At 45.2% G+C, this 17,743-nt stretch overlaps 1 protein-coding gene across 1 annotated transcript; it reads right to left on the bottom strand.

Moving 5' to 3' along the window:
- Positions 1 to 230: 230 nt before the first annotated feature.
- On the bottom strand, positions 231 to 16,761 carry ccr7 (chemokine (C-C motif) receptor 7). Its single transcript, XM_078529510.1, has 3 exons — positions 16,460 to 16,761; positions 5,092 to 5,135; positions 231 to 3,409 (listed from the first exon to the last, which is right to left on the bottom strand). Exons 1-3 carry the CDS (start codon positions 16,473 to 16,475, stop codon positions 2,294 to 2,296), a joined length of 1,176 nt encoding a protein of 391 aa, XP_078385636.1. The 5' UTR covers positions 16,476 to 16,761; the 3' UTR covers positions 231 to 2,293.
- Positions 16,762 to 17,743: the final 982 nt, after the last annotated feature.

Below are 17,743 nucleotides of genomic sequence, written 5' to 3'. Positions count from 1 at the left end.
AAAAAGCCAACCAGTTCACTGATGTCCTTTATATAAGGGGTTCTGCTTTCTTTGCCCAGTCTGACTTTGTGACTCCAGCCCCACAGCCCAAGTGGTTGACTTGTAACTGCCTCTGCAGTGCTCAAGCGAGATTCTGAGTTATAGGGTTGGGTAATAAATATCTGGCTGTGTTAATGATATTTACACCCCAGGAATGAACAGAAACAAAAATTAAACACAATGTCAGGATATAAACCAGAACACATTAACACAAACCTTTATTCTAGGGGAAACAATTCTTTTACAATAAAGACTTAGATAAAAAATATTTGTTATCTTCAAATGTTTCCTCAATACAATCAAAATAACATGATACAGAAACTAAATTAAGATTAACAATAGATTTGCTTAACTATATTGAAAAATCCAGAAGAAATGTCTTTAAACAACACATCACACAACAATAAAAAACAATACATTCACGGAAAATGATCCAATTGTAAGCATCTTTATCACTGACAGTCAATAATAGCTTCAATTTCTACAAATTACAAAATTTAAAGAACTTGCATTTATATAATTGGGAAAAGTACAATAAATCTTCAAAAGTCATTTTCATAGGAGCTTAACAAAACAATATTTAACACTGAGCCACATAAGGAGATATCTGGACAGATGACCAAAAGTTTTGTCAAAGAGGTAGGTTTTAAGGAGCATCTTAAAAGAGGAATGTGAGGTAGAGAAAAATGGAGAGGTTCAGAGAGGGAATTCCAGAGCTTAGGGCCCAGGCAGCTGAAGCCACGGCCACCAGTGGTGGAGTGATTAAAATCTGGGATGTTCCAGAAGTCAGAATTAGAGAAGGACAGAGATCCGGGAGGGATATGGCACTGGGGGAGGTTACAAAAGTAGGGAGGGATGAGACCACAGAAAGATTTGAAAACAAAGAGATGAATTTTAAAGTGGAACATTCTAGAAATGCATAGATTCTAAAGCTGCACGCATTTCTGTTGTGTCCTGGCAATGGATTTCCCTGGGAATGCCTTTGTCCTCCGGCCTGCCTGGAGATTTTCATCTTAGACCTTATTGTAAATCAGTGGAGGGTTGGAGCTGAGCATTGGATGTGGGGGCTGGGGACAGGAGTCAGGGTTGGAGCTAGAGTTTTAGGGTTGGTGATTTGACGTTGGGCAGTTGGGTGTCTGTGGTGGGGCGTTCTGAAGTACACACACCTATTCCTTCACAGAGGAGGCAATGGAATAAACTGACCCAGAACCTTATGTGAAATGCTGTCGCTAAGAAACCAGAGGGACTGAGAGCTTGAGGGGGAGAGTCTAGACCCACGAGGAGATGCCCTGCTGCCAGGTAACATTGTGTTGTGACTCAAAACTTGTGGGAAACTCCTCTTTCAAACAGACTTTGACAGGACTACCAGAGTTGCTCTCACTCCTCAATATCCTGAGCTGTGAACTCTATGTGATAAGCTTCCCATAAAACACTAACACAGTTCCACACACACTGACTCCCTCAGTCCTGTCATTGAGGTTGTGCAGTGAACCTGTTCATAACAGATATTGACACCTGGCAGTAATCTCTCAGTCTGCTCCCCAAGCCTCTCAACATTGTTGTGGATTATCTCTTGTGGCTCGACATGGTAGAGCCATCACAATCCATGTTTCACTGGAGCTCTGGTGAATGATGGATCTGAATATGCAAATATCACTGAAGCTAAACTATTCAACCAATATGTTTTATAATTATCACAAAAGACGACAACTGTCTGCAACAAGGGAGACACAAAACTTTATTTCACCAAGCTGTGTCGGGAGATCTCTGATGGAAGATTTTCTCACTTTGACTTTGGTGAGGGGACTAGGTTTATGCCCCAGTGTGTGGACAGCAGAATAGCCTGTCGGGGCAGTGAGAGTCACAGGGATTAGGGAGATTGGTTACCTGTACATTACTGCACCAGATTGTGAAGCATGATGAGCAGGGCAGAGTGGGAGGAAGATTAAATTTGAAGTTAATGAATCAGGAAATTGAAGAATTGTCCCATCCGCTCAGGAACATTTGGAAACAGAATTGAGTGGCTGGTCAGTGTTAGCAGCGATTCTGGGCGTGACATGGATGAGATTAATATCTCGGTTACAGAGAAAGCTAAACCAGGGAAGTTTCCAGAATGAACCTTGCTGATGTATAAACATTTCATGAAAATCTCTCCCTTTTTGGAAGGTGCTTGTCTCGTTCTGCGTTACTGTCCAAGCAACAAGACTTTCAGAAAATAATTTCAGTTTGTGACGAGGGTTCAGACAGTGTGCTTTCATGGTGAGAAAGTGGTTGTGCTGTCTGTATCAGTGGCGATGGAGCCCCTCTTGCTGGTCAAAGTGGCCTTGACATTGACGTACCTTATCAGCTTCTCACTGCTCATACAACCCAACTCCTTCATCAGCTTGAGCAGGTCATGGCGGAACTTCACTCCGATGAAAGCGTAGAGGAAAGGGTTAAGGCAACATCTCACATAGGCCAGGCTCTTGGTGATATCAATGGCGATATTCATTTGCTTGCTGAAGTTGCAGTCTGCCACAGTGGCATTAACATCATTAATGGTGTCTATCAGCATGACACTGTTGTAGGGTAATTGGAACATGAGGAAAACAAGGACCACGGCAATGATCACCTTGATTGCTTTGTTCTTTTCAAAGTTCCTGGCCAACAGTAAGGTCTTAATAATTACACAATAGCAGAAGAGCATCACTACAAGAGGGATTAAGAACCCCACTGCTAACTGGGTGCCAGCGGTGAAGACGATTGTGCTGTTGTCCAGGTTCATTTTGCATAGCATACCATTGTCACTTTGCTTTTGGTCACTGTAGAGCAATTCAGGCAAGGATAGAAGCAGGGAAAAAAGCCAGACACACACCGACACAATCTTACTGTAGTACACAGCCTTGGAACGGTGCCGATGAGCTGAAGCAGCGCGTACAATGGAGAAGTATCTGTCAATGCTGATACACATGAGGAGCAGCATACCACTGAAGAAGCTGACACGATACAGCACATAGACAGTCTTACACATCACCTGACCAAAGATCCACTGTTTAACCACACTGACCGCCCAAAAGGGCAAGGTGAAAAGGAACAGGAGGTCAGCCAGGGCCAAATTCAGGAGGTAAACATCAGTCATTGTCCTCAACCGTTTGAAGTAAATGTACGTGATGACAACCAGCCCATTGCCCAGGAGTCCAAGCACAGTGATTACTGCATAAATGGCAGGGAGGAAAGATTGACGGAAAGACCTGACATCAGCTTTCTGACACTGCAGAACAAACTGACCATAATCCACATCGTCCGGATCATCGGATGTGTAATCATAATCGTCAGCATTGCCCAGGGTGACTGTGGATGCCAACATTGGCTCCTTGGTGCAGACGCTGAGCTGGAAGAGAGGACAAGATCTGTTCAAAATAGCATGACCATCACGGATAACCAACCTTCCGCAGGAATACACAGAGAAAGTGACAGGCGGAGGGAACTTTCTCTCTGCAACCCTTTGCTCATTCCTCCCTCCCCCACTGCTCCCCACTGTCTGTGCTGCAGTCTGCGTTGGGATGTGTGAAGGTCTCTCTTGTTCCACAATCTCACCACATCCTGCCTCACAGTACAATTTAAAACACGTACCACAATCAGTAACTGATTCCAAAAACCCAAAATTTTACCAGTGCACTGTCCCCATCAAACACTCCCAGGACAGGTACAGCACAGGGTTAGATACAGAGTAAAGCTCCCTCTACACTGTCCCCATCAAACACTCCCAGGATAGGTACAGCACGGGGTTAGATACAGAGTAAAGCTCCCTCCACACTGTCCCCATCAAACACTCCCAGGACAGGTACAGCACGGGGTTAGATACAGAGTAAAGCTCCCTCTACACTGTCCCCATCAAACACTCCCAGGATAGGTACAGCACGGGGTTAGATACAGAGTAAAGCTCCCTCTACACTGTCCCCATCAAACACTCCCAGGACAGGTACAGCACGGGGTTAGATACAGAGTAAAGCTCCCTCTACACTGTCCCCATCAAACACTCCCAGGATAGGTACAGCACGGGGTTAGATACAGAGTAAAGCTCCCTCTACACTGTCCCCATCAAACACTCCCAGGACAGGTACAGCACGGGGTTAGATACAGAGTAAAGCTCCCTCTACACTGTCCCCATCAAACACTCCCAGGACAGGTACAGCACGGGGTTAGATACAGAGTAAAGCTCCCTCTACACTGTCCCCATCAAACACTCCCAGGACAGATACAGCACGGGGTTAGATACAGAGTAAAGCTCCCTCTACACTGTCCCCATCAAACACTCCCAGGACAGGTACAGCATGGGGTTAGATACAGAGCAAAGCTCCCTCTACACTGTCCCCATCAAACACTCCCAGGGCAGGTACAGCACAAGGGCTAGATACAGAGTAAAGCTCCCTCTACTCTGTCCCCATCAAACACTCCCAGGATAGGTACAATACGGAGTTAGATACAGAGTAAAGTTCCCTCTACACTGTCCCCATCAAACACTCCCAGAGCAGGTACAGCACAGGGGTTAGATACAGAGTAAAGCTCCCTCTACACTGTTCGCATCAAACACTCCCAGGGCAGGTACAGCACAGGGTTAGATACAGAGTAAAGCTCCCTCTACACTGTCCGCATCAAACACTCACAGGACAGGTACAGCACGGGGTTAGAGACAGAGTAAAGCTCCCTCTACACTATCCCCATCAAACACTCCCAGGACAGGTACAGCACGGGGTTAGATACAGAGTAAAGCTCCCTCTACACTGTCCCCATCAAACACTCCCAGAGCAGGTACAGCACAGGGGTTAGATACAGAGTAAAGCTCCCTCTACACTGTCCGCATCAAACACTCCCAGGACAGGTACAGCACGGGGTTAGATACAGAGTAAAGCTCCCTCTACACTATCCCCATCAAACATTCCCAGGACAGGTACAGCACGGGGTTAGATACCGAGTAAAACTCCCTGTACACTATCCCCATCAAACACTACCGGATCAGTCACTGTCTCACCTCTGTCACTATTTATACATTGAAAGAAATTTGTCACTTACCTGAGACATTATGACCAGACTGAGGAATGTTTGAAGAACTGAACCTGTACAGAGAGAGAGAGAGAGAGATTGGTTAACAAACAGTCCGGTCTTGTTGGTTTAACTGATCAAATTGTTCCAACCCTGAGGTCTCGGATTTCACTGGAGGGCAGTGCAGCCCCTCTTCTCTTTAATATTTGGAACAACAAGAAAAGATCAAGGACTTTAAAATTTGTTTGAAATACATATAAATACACATTGTTCTTCTTTCCACAGCTGCTCCTTGTACTGTGCAGCATTCTTTTAGTGGTTATTCAGTGTTTGAACTCATGCTGCAAATAGGATCCCCAATCATGTTGGGACATATTCCTGAAGGCTTTATCTCAACAATTTCCATCTCAATCAGCTCTGTCCAGTTGTCCAGACTTAAAAAAGGACCAAATTATTTCACATGGAGTTCACTTTCGACCTAACAAGAGTATCCTTCCTACTTGGCAGGATCTGACTGCTTTAACTCGGCTGGTATTCCCTTGAAAATAGAAAATTAAGGGTTGATGTAATCGGTATGTTTAGGATGATTAAAGGATTTGATAGGGTTCATGGAGATAAACTATTTCTGGAGGAGGGGAAACCAGAGCAAGGGGGCAGAACCTTCAAACCCGAGCCAGGCCGTTCAGGGGTGACATCAGCAAGGACTTCCTCACACAGAAGGGGAGCGGAAATCTGGAATTCTGTCTCCCCCATAAAGCTGCTGAGGCTGGCATCTTGAAAATTTTAGAACTGAGATTGATAGATTCCTGTTGGGCAAAGGTATAGAGGATGACAGGAACCAAAGCAGGTGGATGGAGTGAAGGCAGGGTAATCTGTCCACAAAGCTGCCCTGGGACAGCCTCACTGACCCACACTGAACCCTGGTGCAAAAAGTTAAAATGTTCCCTTGACTGGTCCACAAGTGAATCCAAAACTTGAGACGTGCAGGTGTCTGTGCAGAGATCGGGGTTAGACTCAGGGTGCTTCCTGTTGCATCCTCTTTGGCTGCTTATCTGATTGGCAATAGATCAACGCATACATTAGCGGTGTGTGTGTGCAGGGCTGCAGAACAAAGTCCTAAAGTATGTCAATTAATGATACTGGAACTGACCTGACAGCATCTTCAATATACAAGAGTCTGCTTACTGAGAGGGGGCAATGTCTGTCAGTGGAGTCAGGCTAAATCCTAGCTTCTCTCCGTAAATTTTGATCTGATAGTTTTGTCTTTTACTAACTTCATTGTGCACGTGCGCTATTTTCTTACAATGCCTTCTGGGACAAGACCAGCAACAGCAGTAGCATCATTGTTTCCTCTTCACAAATAACTGTTTTGACAAATGCTTTTTAAAGAAAGACTGGCCTTTATACGGTGCCTTTCACAGCTACAGCTTGTGCTAAAGTGCCCCACAGCCAATCACATACTTTTTGAAGCACAAGTCACACGACAGGAAGTTTGCACACAGCAAGATCCCACAAACAGCAGCGTGATCGTGATCCAGACCATCCACTTTTTCTTAGGTGCTGGTTTTATACAAGAGAATTTATACATGGAGTAGATGTGAAAAACTGTTTCCAGTGGCAGGGAGGTCAATAACCTAAGGACACAGGTTTAAGGTGATTGGCAAAAGAGCCAGCGGTGACATGAGGGAGCACTGGGCTGAATTTGACCTCCGATCAGGAAATCCCACAGCCAGGAGCGGGAATGGGTCCTGATCCCGGGCCGGCCATGGTGGCGTCAGCATCTGAATGGCAATCCGCCTCTCCAATCAGCTCAGCGGCCTTGACAATATCACCCATAGAGGTGGCCACTGCCGAGGCTGCAGGGAGGGCGGGTAAGACCTTTGTCTTTCATATGCCATGTCCAGGCAGACAAGAGCTGGTGAACCCTGCAGCGGCAGTGCCAGAGCCTCAGAGGGTGGCCATTGCTGCTGGGGGTGGGGGTTGGGGTGGGAGGGGGAGGGTTGGGGGGGGGCAGGGGGGGGTGTGGAGAAGAGCCTTGGTGGGCCCTGGAGCAGCTGGAAAGGAGACTCCTGGGAACCCGCTGAGCGGCCGCCACAGTTTGTCTGACGGTCTCTCCACACGGCAGGAGCCCGTGCCAATGCCAGTAAGATCCTGGCATCATTGGGAGCCTGTGCCAATGGACAGTAAGATCCTGGCGTCATTGGGAGCCCATGCCAATGGCCAGTAAGATCCTGGTGTCATTGGGAGCCTGTGCCAATGCCAGTAAGGTCCTGGCATCATTGAAGCCTGTGCCAATGCCAGTAAGGTCCTGGCATCATTGGGAGCCTGTGCCAATGGCCAGTAAGGTCCTGGCATCATTGGGAGCCCGTGCCAATGCCAGTAAGGTCCTGGCATCATTGGGAGCCCGTGCCAATGCCAGTAAGGTCCTGGCATCATTGGGAGCCCGTGCCAATGCCAGTAAGGTCCTGGCGTCATTGTAAAATGGCCGTTATTTGGCCAGTTCATTAGAAAAATTGGCCAACCGCCTCTGGACAGCAGGTGGCCATACTGCTGCCATCCCCACTTCTGGGAGCATCCTGTGGAGGTAGAAAGACATCATTTTTCCAGCCCTCCCACCCCTCAGCAGGTCTCCATAGAGCTCCTACAATTCTGTCCATTGCTTCAGGTAGTTGGCTGCTGTGACCTGAAATGCACTGTCTGAAAGAAGATTCAACAGGAACTTTCAAAAGAGAAATGGGGAAATATTTGAAAGGAAAAATTTGTCAGGAAAGAGGAGAGTGGGATTAATCGGATACTCTTTCAAGGAGTCAGCACAAACACAATGGCCCAAATGACCTACTTCAGTGCTGTTTGTTTAATCATTCTATGAATTGAGAGCAAGCCAAAGTTGCATTTTCTGTCAGTCATACTGAGAAAGTCTTAAACAAGTCATGGTCTTGTTATTAAGGTTCATTTAACTGTTTTACCAGAAGCAAACTCCTGTTTACTGGGCCAAGTTATTGTGATATTCTCTGGGAGGGGTAACACCAGAGGACAGAGATGCTGTAGCAGAATAACTGCTTTGTGTGATTGGCAACTGGGGTCAAACAGCAACATATCCAACATTTTCCATGAGATGTCAGGGCAAAGATTAGATCTGGAGGTTTCTGTGAGGGGAACGTTCCTCACTCAATCCTTCTGAACATTTTAATCTTGGATCTGCAGCATTTCTCAGTTTGTTCATTCTGAATCCTTACCCACGGAATGCCCTTGGACTTTATTTGGGATTTGTGGTAAATTCAGGCAAATTCCTGATTTATCCAAGGTTTCCAGACAGAATCTGAGGCTCTGCTGAAAGGGTGATGGTGTGGAGATTGTTGTATGTGAGGGAAGACTGTCAATGGACTGTGACTTGTGTCTGAGTCGGATTGGATAAATCTCTTCTACTTCCCCCTGTTCACTGAGAAAGCTTTCAGCTTAAAAGAAAAATGTGGCAGAAAAGGGGGCAGAAAATGATAGAGAGAGAGAGAGAGAAAGACCAAGAGAGAGGGAATGAAAGAGATAGCAATGAAACGATGAGAGAGAGGAGTGAGAGGATATGAGAGAGAGAGACAGTCATAGAGAAAGACATAAAGGATGAGAATAAGGGAATGAAAGAGTTAAACAGGAGAGAAGAGAAAAAGAGAGCAAGCAAGAATAAGAGAAACGAAAAATGAGAAATAGAAACAGAATGAGAATGAGTCAGAGAGTGAACCAGAGAGAGAATGAAAATCAACACTGAGGTTTAAACAGAAAATGATAGAGAGGTTGAGAGAGAAAAATAGAGAATAAGAGCGTGAGAGAGGCAGAGGGTGAGGGAGAGAGTTAAACTGATATGGAGACACAAGACAATGGGATAAAAAGAGAATGAGAGAGTCAATCGCAGACAGGGATAAAGATTGAGTAAGAAATTGAGAATAATATAAGAGTTGAGAGAAAGTCCGAAATGAAGGAAATAAAATGAGAGACAAAGAGAATGAAATAGACATGAGAGGAAAAAAAAGTGAAAAAGAGAATGAGACACAGAGAATAGGGATAGAGGAAAAAGGGATGAGAGATGCACGAGAAGCCAGGATTGAAGGAGCAGAGAGGGTTATAGGGCTGTAGGAAGTTACAGAGATAGGGCAGAGGTGAGGCCGTGGAGGGATTTGAAAACAAGGATGGAGAATTTTAAAATCTGGGGGTTGTCTGACAGGAGCTAAATGTAGGTGAATGACCATAGGGATTGATGGATGAGTGGGACTTGGTGTGTGTTAGGAAAGGAGCAGTAGAGTTTTAGATGAGCCAGGTTTATAGCGAGTGGGAGATGGAGCCTGGCCAGCAGACCACTGAGAGCCAAGTCTTGAGGTAACAAAGGCATGGATGAGGGTTTCAGCAGCAGATGAGCTGAGGCAGGGGTTGGGGGGCAAGCAATGTTACAGCAGTGTGGAGTAGAGGGTCTTGGTGATGAAGTGGATATGGGTTTGGAAACTCAGCTCAGAAGCAAAGAGGATACAAAGGTTACACATGATCTGGTTCTGTCTCAGGCAGTGACCAGGGAGAGGGATGGAGCCAGAGGCGAGGGAATAAATTTTGTTTCCACAAATAAAGACTTGGCTTCAGTTACTCCAATATTTAACTGGAGCAAAGTATAGCACATCCAGGAGTGGATGTTGGACAAGTCCTACTGAATCCGCCCTTCCCACTGTGCAAGGCTCCGAACGTTCCTTCCAGATGAAAGAGAGATGTACTTGCTCTTCTTTCAATTTAATATTCATTCTTCACAATACAGTCTCTCCACATTAGAGAGGCCAAATGCAGATTGGATCATCACTTTGTGGGACACCTCCATTCAGTCTGTAAACATCACCCCAAGCTTCTGGCTGTCCATCATTTTAATTCGCTGCCATACTCCCACTCTGACCATACTGACCTCTGGTTCCTGCACCTTTCCATTGAAGCTCAACATAAACTCGAGGAACAAGTGCCTCACCTTTCCATTAGGCACCTTATAACCTTCCGACTCAACAATTTCACATCACAACCACTGCCCTGCTTTTTTTTTCAGCTTTTGAAAATGGTTCCGATTTTCCTATTTAGCCCTCATCTTGACGCATCTTTGTGTCTGTATTTGACCCGCTACCATCTCCTTTCACCTTGCCTTTTGTCCCCTTCTGCGTTCCAGCTATCACTAACCTTCCCTCTTGCTCTTCCCTCCCCCCTACCTGCCTTTCCATTTGCTGAAAACCTGTTACATCCTTAACTTGTTCTGGATGAAGGGTCATCGACCTGAAACATTAACTCTGTTTCTCTCTCCACGGACACCGCATGTCCTGCTGAGTATTTCCAACATTTTCTGTTTTTATTTCAGATAAGCAGTCTGACAACTCAGGAGACAAAGGAGGTGATGAAGGGGCAGAGCTGGGAGTCATCAAAATTCTGTGGAACCTAACCCCATAACTTTGGATGCTGTAGCTGAATGTAGACACGGAGGGGAAGACAGTCAAAGATGAATTGTTGGGGACTCAGAGGTAATTTTACAAGAATGGAAAGTGAAGCTGTCGCAGATGTCGCGATGGCTACAATTGGACCGTGGACCTGGGGAGGACAGTTCTATTGAACTTCAAAATGGAAGAGAGACATTAGGAGCTGACACAGGGGAGAAGAGGGTGGTTACCTAGGAACAGTTAAAAATTAACAGCAAGCAACATCACTCCGAAATTGTTCAGATTTGAGGTTGAGCTGCACTTGGGACAGTGGATGCGGATGGAAGTCTGGGGCTGAGGTTGCAGAACTGAGACTGATCTAGGGCTTGGGGGCTGGGGGTTGTTCAGGGGATTGGGGCTGGTTATGGGGGTGGGGATTGGGGATGGGGGTGGAGGTTGGGGCTGGGGGATTGGGGGTGGAGATTGGGGTGGGGGATTGGGGCTGGGGATGGGGGTGGAGATTGGGGATGGGGGATTGGAGTGCGACAATGTTTAAGTGATTGGGGCTGGGGGATGGTGTTATTCTAGGAATAGAGGTTGGGGCTGGGGGCCTGAAGGCTGGCATTGTTCTGGGGACTGATGCTGGGTGTGTGGGTTGAGGCTGATGGTTTGAAACTGTTGCTGGACTAGAAGTAAACGAGTCTTGTTATTATTCACAGTTGTCATGTGTTTCTGGGACTCTCCCGGTTGAAGATTTATAAGAATTTAATCAGATAAACGACATGAGCTTTGACTAATAGGCCAGGCTCTCACTTTTCACCAGCCACATGTCATTTACCAGTGAAGATCAGGTAAGATGTGAGTATAACCACAGGCATTAGTGATACATTCTGTTCGCCTACTGCTATACAGGCATGCAAACTGTCTAACCACAAACTCAAACATCATCATTACAAGCTTTGTCTGTACATTGGGTGAAGTACGAGGGAAATGGGGCCTGGAAACTGCACCAATGAAAAACACAGAAACTGTGAGACAGTAGTTCCCTGTTCACAGGCACTCAGCATTAGAATATAGTGAACAATAGCTCTCGGGCTGGGAGTTCTATTTTTTTATTCATTCATGGGATGTGGGCTTCGCTGGCTGGGCCAGCAATTTTATTGCCCATCCCTACTTGCCCTGGAGAAGGTGGTGGTGAGCTGCCTTCTCGAACCGCTGTGGTTCCATGTGGTGTAGGTACACCCACAGTGCTGTTAGGAAGGGAGTTCCAGGATTTTGACCCAGTGACAGAGAAGGAACGGCGATATATTTCCAAGCCAGGATGCTGAGTGACTTGGAGGGGAACTTCCAGGTGGTGGTGTTCCCATCTATCTGCTGCCTTTGTCCTTCTAGATGGTAGTCGATATGGGTTTGGAAGGTGGGAAGGAGCCTTGGTGTCATACAGGAATCTCCAAGTGCTCAAGAAAAGGTCTGTTGAAGAAACTCATCCAGACTTGATCACTGAGCTGTGAAATGTTGTGGATCTGTGAACTCCTGTTTTAACTGAATGCTGCTTTCGATGAAATTCTCAATGCTGAGGAAGCATAAATAATCAAAGTCTTATTACGATGTACGTGGGCATTTGTGTGATTTTGCTACCTGTCAAGCATTGCTAGAAATGGCAATGCGACTGCGTGTTTAATGAGAAGTTGATTCATTCACACTAGCTTTAATCTACCCCTGGGAGTGACATAGTTTAGCATTCCTGATAACTGTGCACATCCAACTACATGGAGTGATCGATGGAAGACTCACTGGAATATCTAGTGACCTATAGGAATGGTCTATAGGAAACTCACTGGAATATCTAGTGATCTATAGGAATGGTCTATAGGAAACTCACTGGAATATCTGGTGATCTATAGGAGTGATCTACAGCAGACTCATTGGAATATCTAGTGATCTGTAGGAGTCATTGATAGCAGGCTCAATGGAATATCTGGGGATCTCCAAGGGTGATCTAAAGGAGACTCACTAGAATATCTAGTGATCTATAAGAGACATACTGGAATATCTAGTGAACTATAGGAGATATCTATAGAGGCTCACTGGAATAGGAGTGATCTATAAGAGACCCCCTGGAAGATCCAGTGATCTATAGGAGTGCTAGAGGAAAGTCACTAGAATATCTAGTGATCCATAGCAGTGATCTATAGAAGAGTTGCTAGAATATCTGGGGATCTATAGGCGTAATCTATAAGTCACTCACTGGAATACCTGATGATCTCTAAGAGTGATCTATAGGAAACTCGCTGGAACATCTAGTGATCTATAGGAGATTCACTGGGATATCTAGTGATCTATCTGAGTGATCTACACGAGATTCACTGGAACATCTAGTGATCTATGGGAGTGACCTATAGGAGACTCATGGGAAAATCTAGTGATCTATAGCAGACTCGCTGGAATAGCTAGTGATCTATAGGAGTGATCTATAAGAGACTCACTGGGATATCTAGTGATCTACAGGAGTGGTCTATAGGAGACTTACTGGAATATCTAGTTATCTATAGGAATGATCTATAGGAGACTCACTGGAAAATGTAGTGACTTATAGGAGTGATCTATAGGAGACTCAATGGAATATCTAGTGATCAGTCTCTGTCCACCCCACTCCTCTAAGATGTTTCAAGTGACGCATTCAACTATTCCCGTCACACTTTGAAGATAAAATGCAAAGAGATAGAAGAGCTCTCCAGGAATATATAAAGCTGGAGCCAGAATATCCTTGAATTGACCTCTGCATGAACTTAAGTTTTCATTGAACAGCAAGTAAAGTTTAATGCCTTAACATAAAGGAAGAAGGTCAATCCCAGGACATCACTGCAGGAGTTCCTCAGGGTAGTGTCCACAGCCCAACCATCTTCAGCTGCTTCATCAATGACCTTCCTTCCATCATAAGGTCAGAAGTGGGGATGTTCGCTGATGATTGCGCAATGTTCAGCACCATTCGTGACTCCTCAGATACTGAAGCAGCCCATGTCCAAATGCAGCAAGACCTGGACAATATTCAGGCTTGGGCTGACAAGTGGTAAGTAACATTCACGCCACACAAGTGCCAGACAATGGCCATCTCCAACAAGAGAGGATCCAACCATCACCCCTTGATGTTCAATGGCATTGCCAGCACTGAATCCCCCACTATCAACATCCCGGGGGTTACCATTGACCAGAAGCTGACCTGGAATCACCATATAAATCCTGTGGCTACAAAAGCAGGTCAGAGATTGAGGACCGAATTTTCGTACCGAGGTGGGTAGCTTGAGTTGGGAAGCTTTCCCACTAGGCAGAGCTTCCTTGGTTTAAAGGGTCCTGTTGGACCTAATTTTCACCCTGGTTGGGGAGGGGGTTGGGGTGGGATACAGTTGGGCCTGCTGACTCAAATGCAGATTGTAGGCAGCCACAGGGACTGGCGGGTGCCCAGGCAGGCTGGTTAATAGACCGCCTCAGTTCTCTGGGACTTTGTTCCAATTGTTTTAGAAGATGTTAGACCCTCTTGCTCTTGCCACCCCCATCCCGCACCACCCTATACCCCCTTATCCCCCCACCACCGCCACCTCCAGGGCCACTTACCCAGGATGCACAATGGGAAGACCACAGGAGCCAGGTGGAGATTAAAAAATACATACTTCTAACAATCTATTACAGTTCTCACTCATATAGACTTAAAGATGAAAAAAATTCCATTCATGAAATAGATTTAAAACTTTTAAATGTCCTCACATGGTTAAGCTGTTATAAAAACAATCAATCTTCTGTTCAGTACCCACATCAAAGATAGATAATCCTTTAATACCCCCTTTAAACTGTTAATCAAACTGTGAACGCAGAACCCCTTGCTGAGATAATTGTAGCTCTTGGAACTCAGCCAAGCATTTATAATGGCATAATGACAGCCCTTGGGAAATGTCAATTACGATTTCTATTGAAACTGTGGAACAGGTGGTCATGTTTTTTTCTAACCTACACCAGATGGTCTGTTATCATAGCAGTCCAGAAGATTGTATTTTTTTTCAAGTCTCATTGATAGCTTAAGCCTGTTTATTCAAAATTTAAAGAGCCGGGGATTTTTTTTTAAATTTCATATTAGGGACACTTAAACACACCTAATCTGCCCTTCACAAACATTTGCATCCACTCCATCAATTTGTGACTCCCACACTGCAGGTTAGGGCCCTTGAAACTGTGAAAATGGAGTCTGTTGGAACTCAGTTTAATCCAAAAATGCCCCTGCTGAATTTGGGTTCTCACTTGTGTGAACCATATCCTGCCCTCTTCCACCTGCCGGCAAAAATGGGATCTGTCAGAAATGGAGGTGGGGCTTCTGCATCCAGATTTTAAGGAATGTAGAGTCTTCCCAAATCCACAGAAACCTGGCCCTGAGGCTTCTGCAGTGAGTAACTCACCTCCTGACCCCGCAAAGCCTGTTCACCATCTACAAGGCACAAGTCAGGAGTGTGATGGAATACTCCCCACTTGCCCGGATGAGTGCAGCTCCCACAAAACTCAAGAAGCTTGACACTGTCCAGGACAAAGCAGCCCGCTTGATTGGCACCACGTCCACAAACATTCACTCCCTCCACCACCGACGCACAGTAGCAGCAGTGTGTACCATCTACAAGATGCACTGCAGGAATTCACCAAGGCTCCTTCAACAGCACCTTCCAAACCCGTGACCACTACCACCTAGAAGGACAAGGGCAGCAGATAGATGGGAACTCCGTCACCTGGACCTTCCCCTCCAAGTCACTCACCAACCTGACTTGGAAATATATCGTCGTTCCTTCACTGTCACTGGGTCAAAATCCTGAAACTCCCTTCCTAACAGCACTGTGGGTGTACCTACACCACATGGACTGCAGCGGTTCAAGAAGGCAGCTCACCACCACCTTCTCGAGGGCAATCAGGGATGGGCAATAAATGCTGGCCTAGCCAGCGACGCCCACATCCCTCTTATAAAGGAGGGAAGTTTGCCATTATTTACTGATCTCCAGTGATGTTAAACACCAAACATCAAAAACAGATTTAATATTCAACTGAGTAGGGAATTCGGACCATGGTAGGAATTTTTAAAAATATTTTCTTTCATGGAACGTGGGTGTTGCTGGAAAAGCCAGCATTTGTTGCCCGTCCCTAACTGCCCTTGAACTGAGTGGCTTGCTAGTCCATTTCAGAGGGGCAGTTAAGAGTTAACCACATTGCTGTGGGTCTGGAGTCACATGCAGGCCAGAATGGGTAAGGATGGCAGGTTTCCTTCCCTAAAGGACATTAGTGAGCCAAATGGGTTTTTCCAACAATTGATGACAGTTTCATGGTCACTATTACTGAGGCTAGCTTTATATTCCAGATTTTATTAACTGAATTTAAATTCTGCCAGCTGCCATTGTGGGATTTGAACACATTCTCATTCAATTCCCATTTTGAAGTGATACATTTTGCCTCTACTTTATTTAATATATCTACAAAATATATATGATGTTAAAAAATCATATCTCTGTACAGATTTGCTGTCAATATTTTCTCGTTATAAATTCCTATGTCTACGTTTACAATGGTGATTTTCAATGTAAACATGTAACGCTGTAATCACACCTTCCCAAAAATGCTGATCATGTAATAATTACAAAATCACATCTAAACCACCCCTAATAGTTTGCTTGTACTGCTGCTGTCTACACTCTGCGCCTGAGGATATTTAATCATTTTCCAATTAGGCTTTCCCACACCAAAAAGCCAGATAAAAACAAAAAGCTAAAAGCTACTGCAGATGCTGGAAATCCAAAACAAAAAACAGAATTACCTGGAAAAACTCAGCAGGTCTGGCAGCATCGTACCGATGCTGCCAGACCTGCTGAGTTTTTCCAGGTAATTCTGTTTTTGTTCCAAAAAGCCAGATGCCTGTTAACATTCAGAGGTACACTATAATGTGTACTTACCTCTGGATCCAGTCATGATTGTTTCAGTAAAAGCTGCAGAACGTCAGTGAATTTTCTTTAGGCACCTGTTTCACACAGAGGAAGTAGTACTGTTCCTTAAATGTGAACTTGTCAAATCCTCCAACCTCTTGGAATCTTAAGAAGGTTGATTTTCTCTCTCTGGCTGGTCCCTCTCACTTATTAAAATCTCTGACTTTATGCGATTCTCTCAGGCTTTGAAACTCTGCTTTTGCTGTTCTCTCAGAGACTGGGGCTGTCTGGTTGCTGGTGAAGCTATTTCACCACACGACTGAACATCTGAATATCGTCATTCTCTGACTAGCTGTAGGTTAATAAAATGAGACAGAGCTGGTAAGGGAGGTGGGCTATTCAGGGACTTCCCTGTCAGCTGATGAAAAAAAAAAACGATGTAATTTCTGAAGCCAATACATGGCTGAGGAGCATGATTAGAAAAATAACTGAGGTCAATTGGACATTAGGGACAGTCCAAGCTTCCCATGTCTGCGTGACAGAGGATTTCTGGTAATCTCACAGCACTGAGAACTTGTTAGAGATTTACCACAAACACAAAGAGGGAGTTTTACATTGATTTATCTTTGTTTTGGAGGGTATAAAATGACTCTACAATTTCCAAATCAAACAGGAGTCACTCGCCTGGCTGTGGACTGCTTTACCACCATGAAGTTCAATGCTGAAGAACCGAGTTCTTGGCAAAGAAATTCATGTCAGACTCCCGGTCAGTGACCTTCAGTGACCGTGACAAACTTTGAATACACATCTTTTGTCATTTGTTCTCATAACGTGGGCATCATTGGCAAGGCCAGCATTGATTGGCCATCTCTAAATGCCCTGGAAAAAGGGGTGACGGGTCTTCTTGAAATGCGGCAGCTCATCTGATGAAGGTGGGTTCAGGAGTTCGAAAAATGCTGGCTTACCTGCACAGTGCAATGAAAGTTGAGAGCTGCGTCCCAGAAGTGGACCTGCAACACTTGAATGCCAAAGGTGACTTGCTTGACAGAGCAATTTATGAACCTCAGCCACTAAACTGGCACTTCCTCAATAAAGATAACAACCATGAATAATGTTTCCTGAACAGATTCTCAAAAGATTAATGTCATCGTAAGGACCTGTCTTCAAGTCTACCCTCAACTCTTCGAATCTATTTCAGTTAATTAGTCTCGTGATCCGCAGGTCAGGATCTGTCAACTGATCCTAAGTCCCATTCCCTCATCACCCCTGGGTTTGCTGACCAATTGACACCTTGATTTTAAACTTCTCATCCTT

Source organism: Cetorhinus maximus, chromosome 25 (genome assembly GCF_964194155.1).
Source record: "Cetorhinus maximus chromosome 25, sCetMax3.hap1.1, whole genome shotgun sequence".
NCBI classification, from domain to species: Eukaryota; Metazoa; Chordata; class Chondrichthyes; order Lamniformes; family Cetorhinidae; genus Cetorhinus; species Cetorhinus maximus.
The sequence above is the reverse complement of the archived record's forward strand: the minus strand, read 5'-3'. Positions and strand labels throughout refer to the sequence as shown.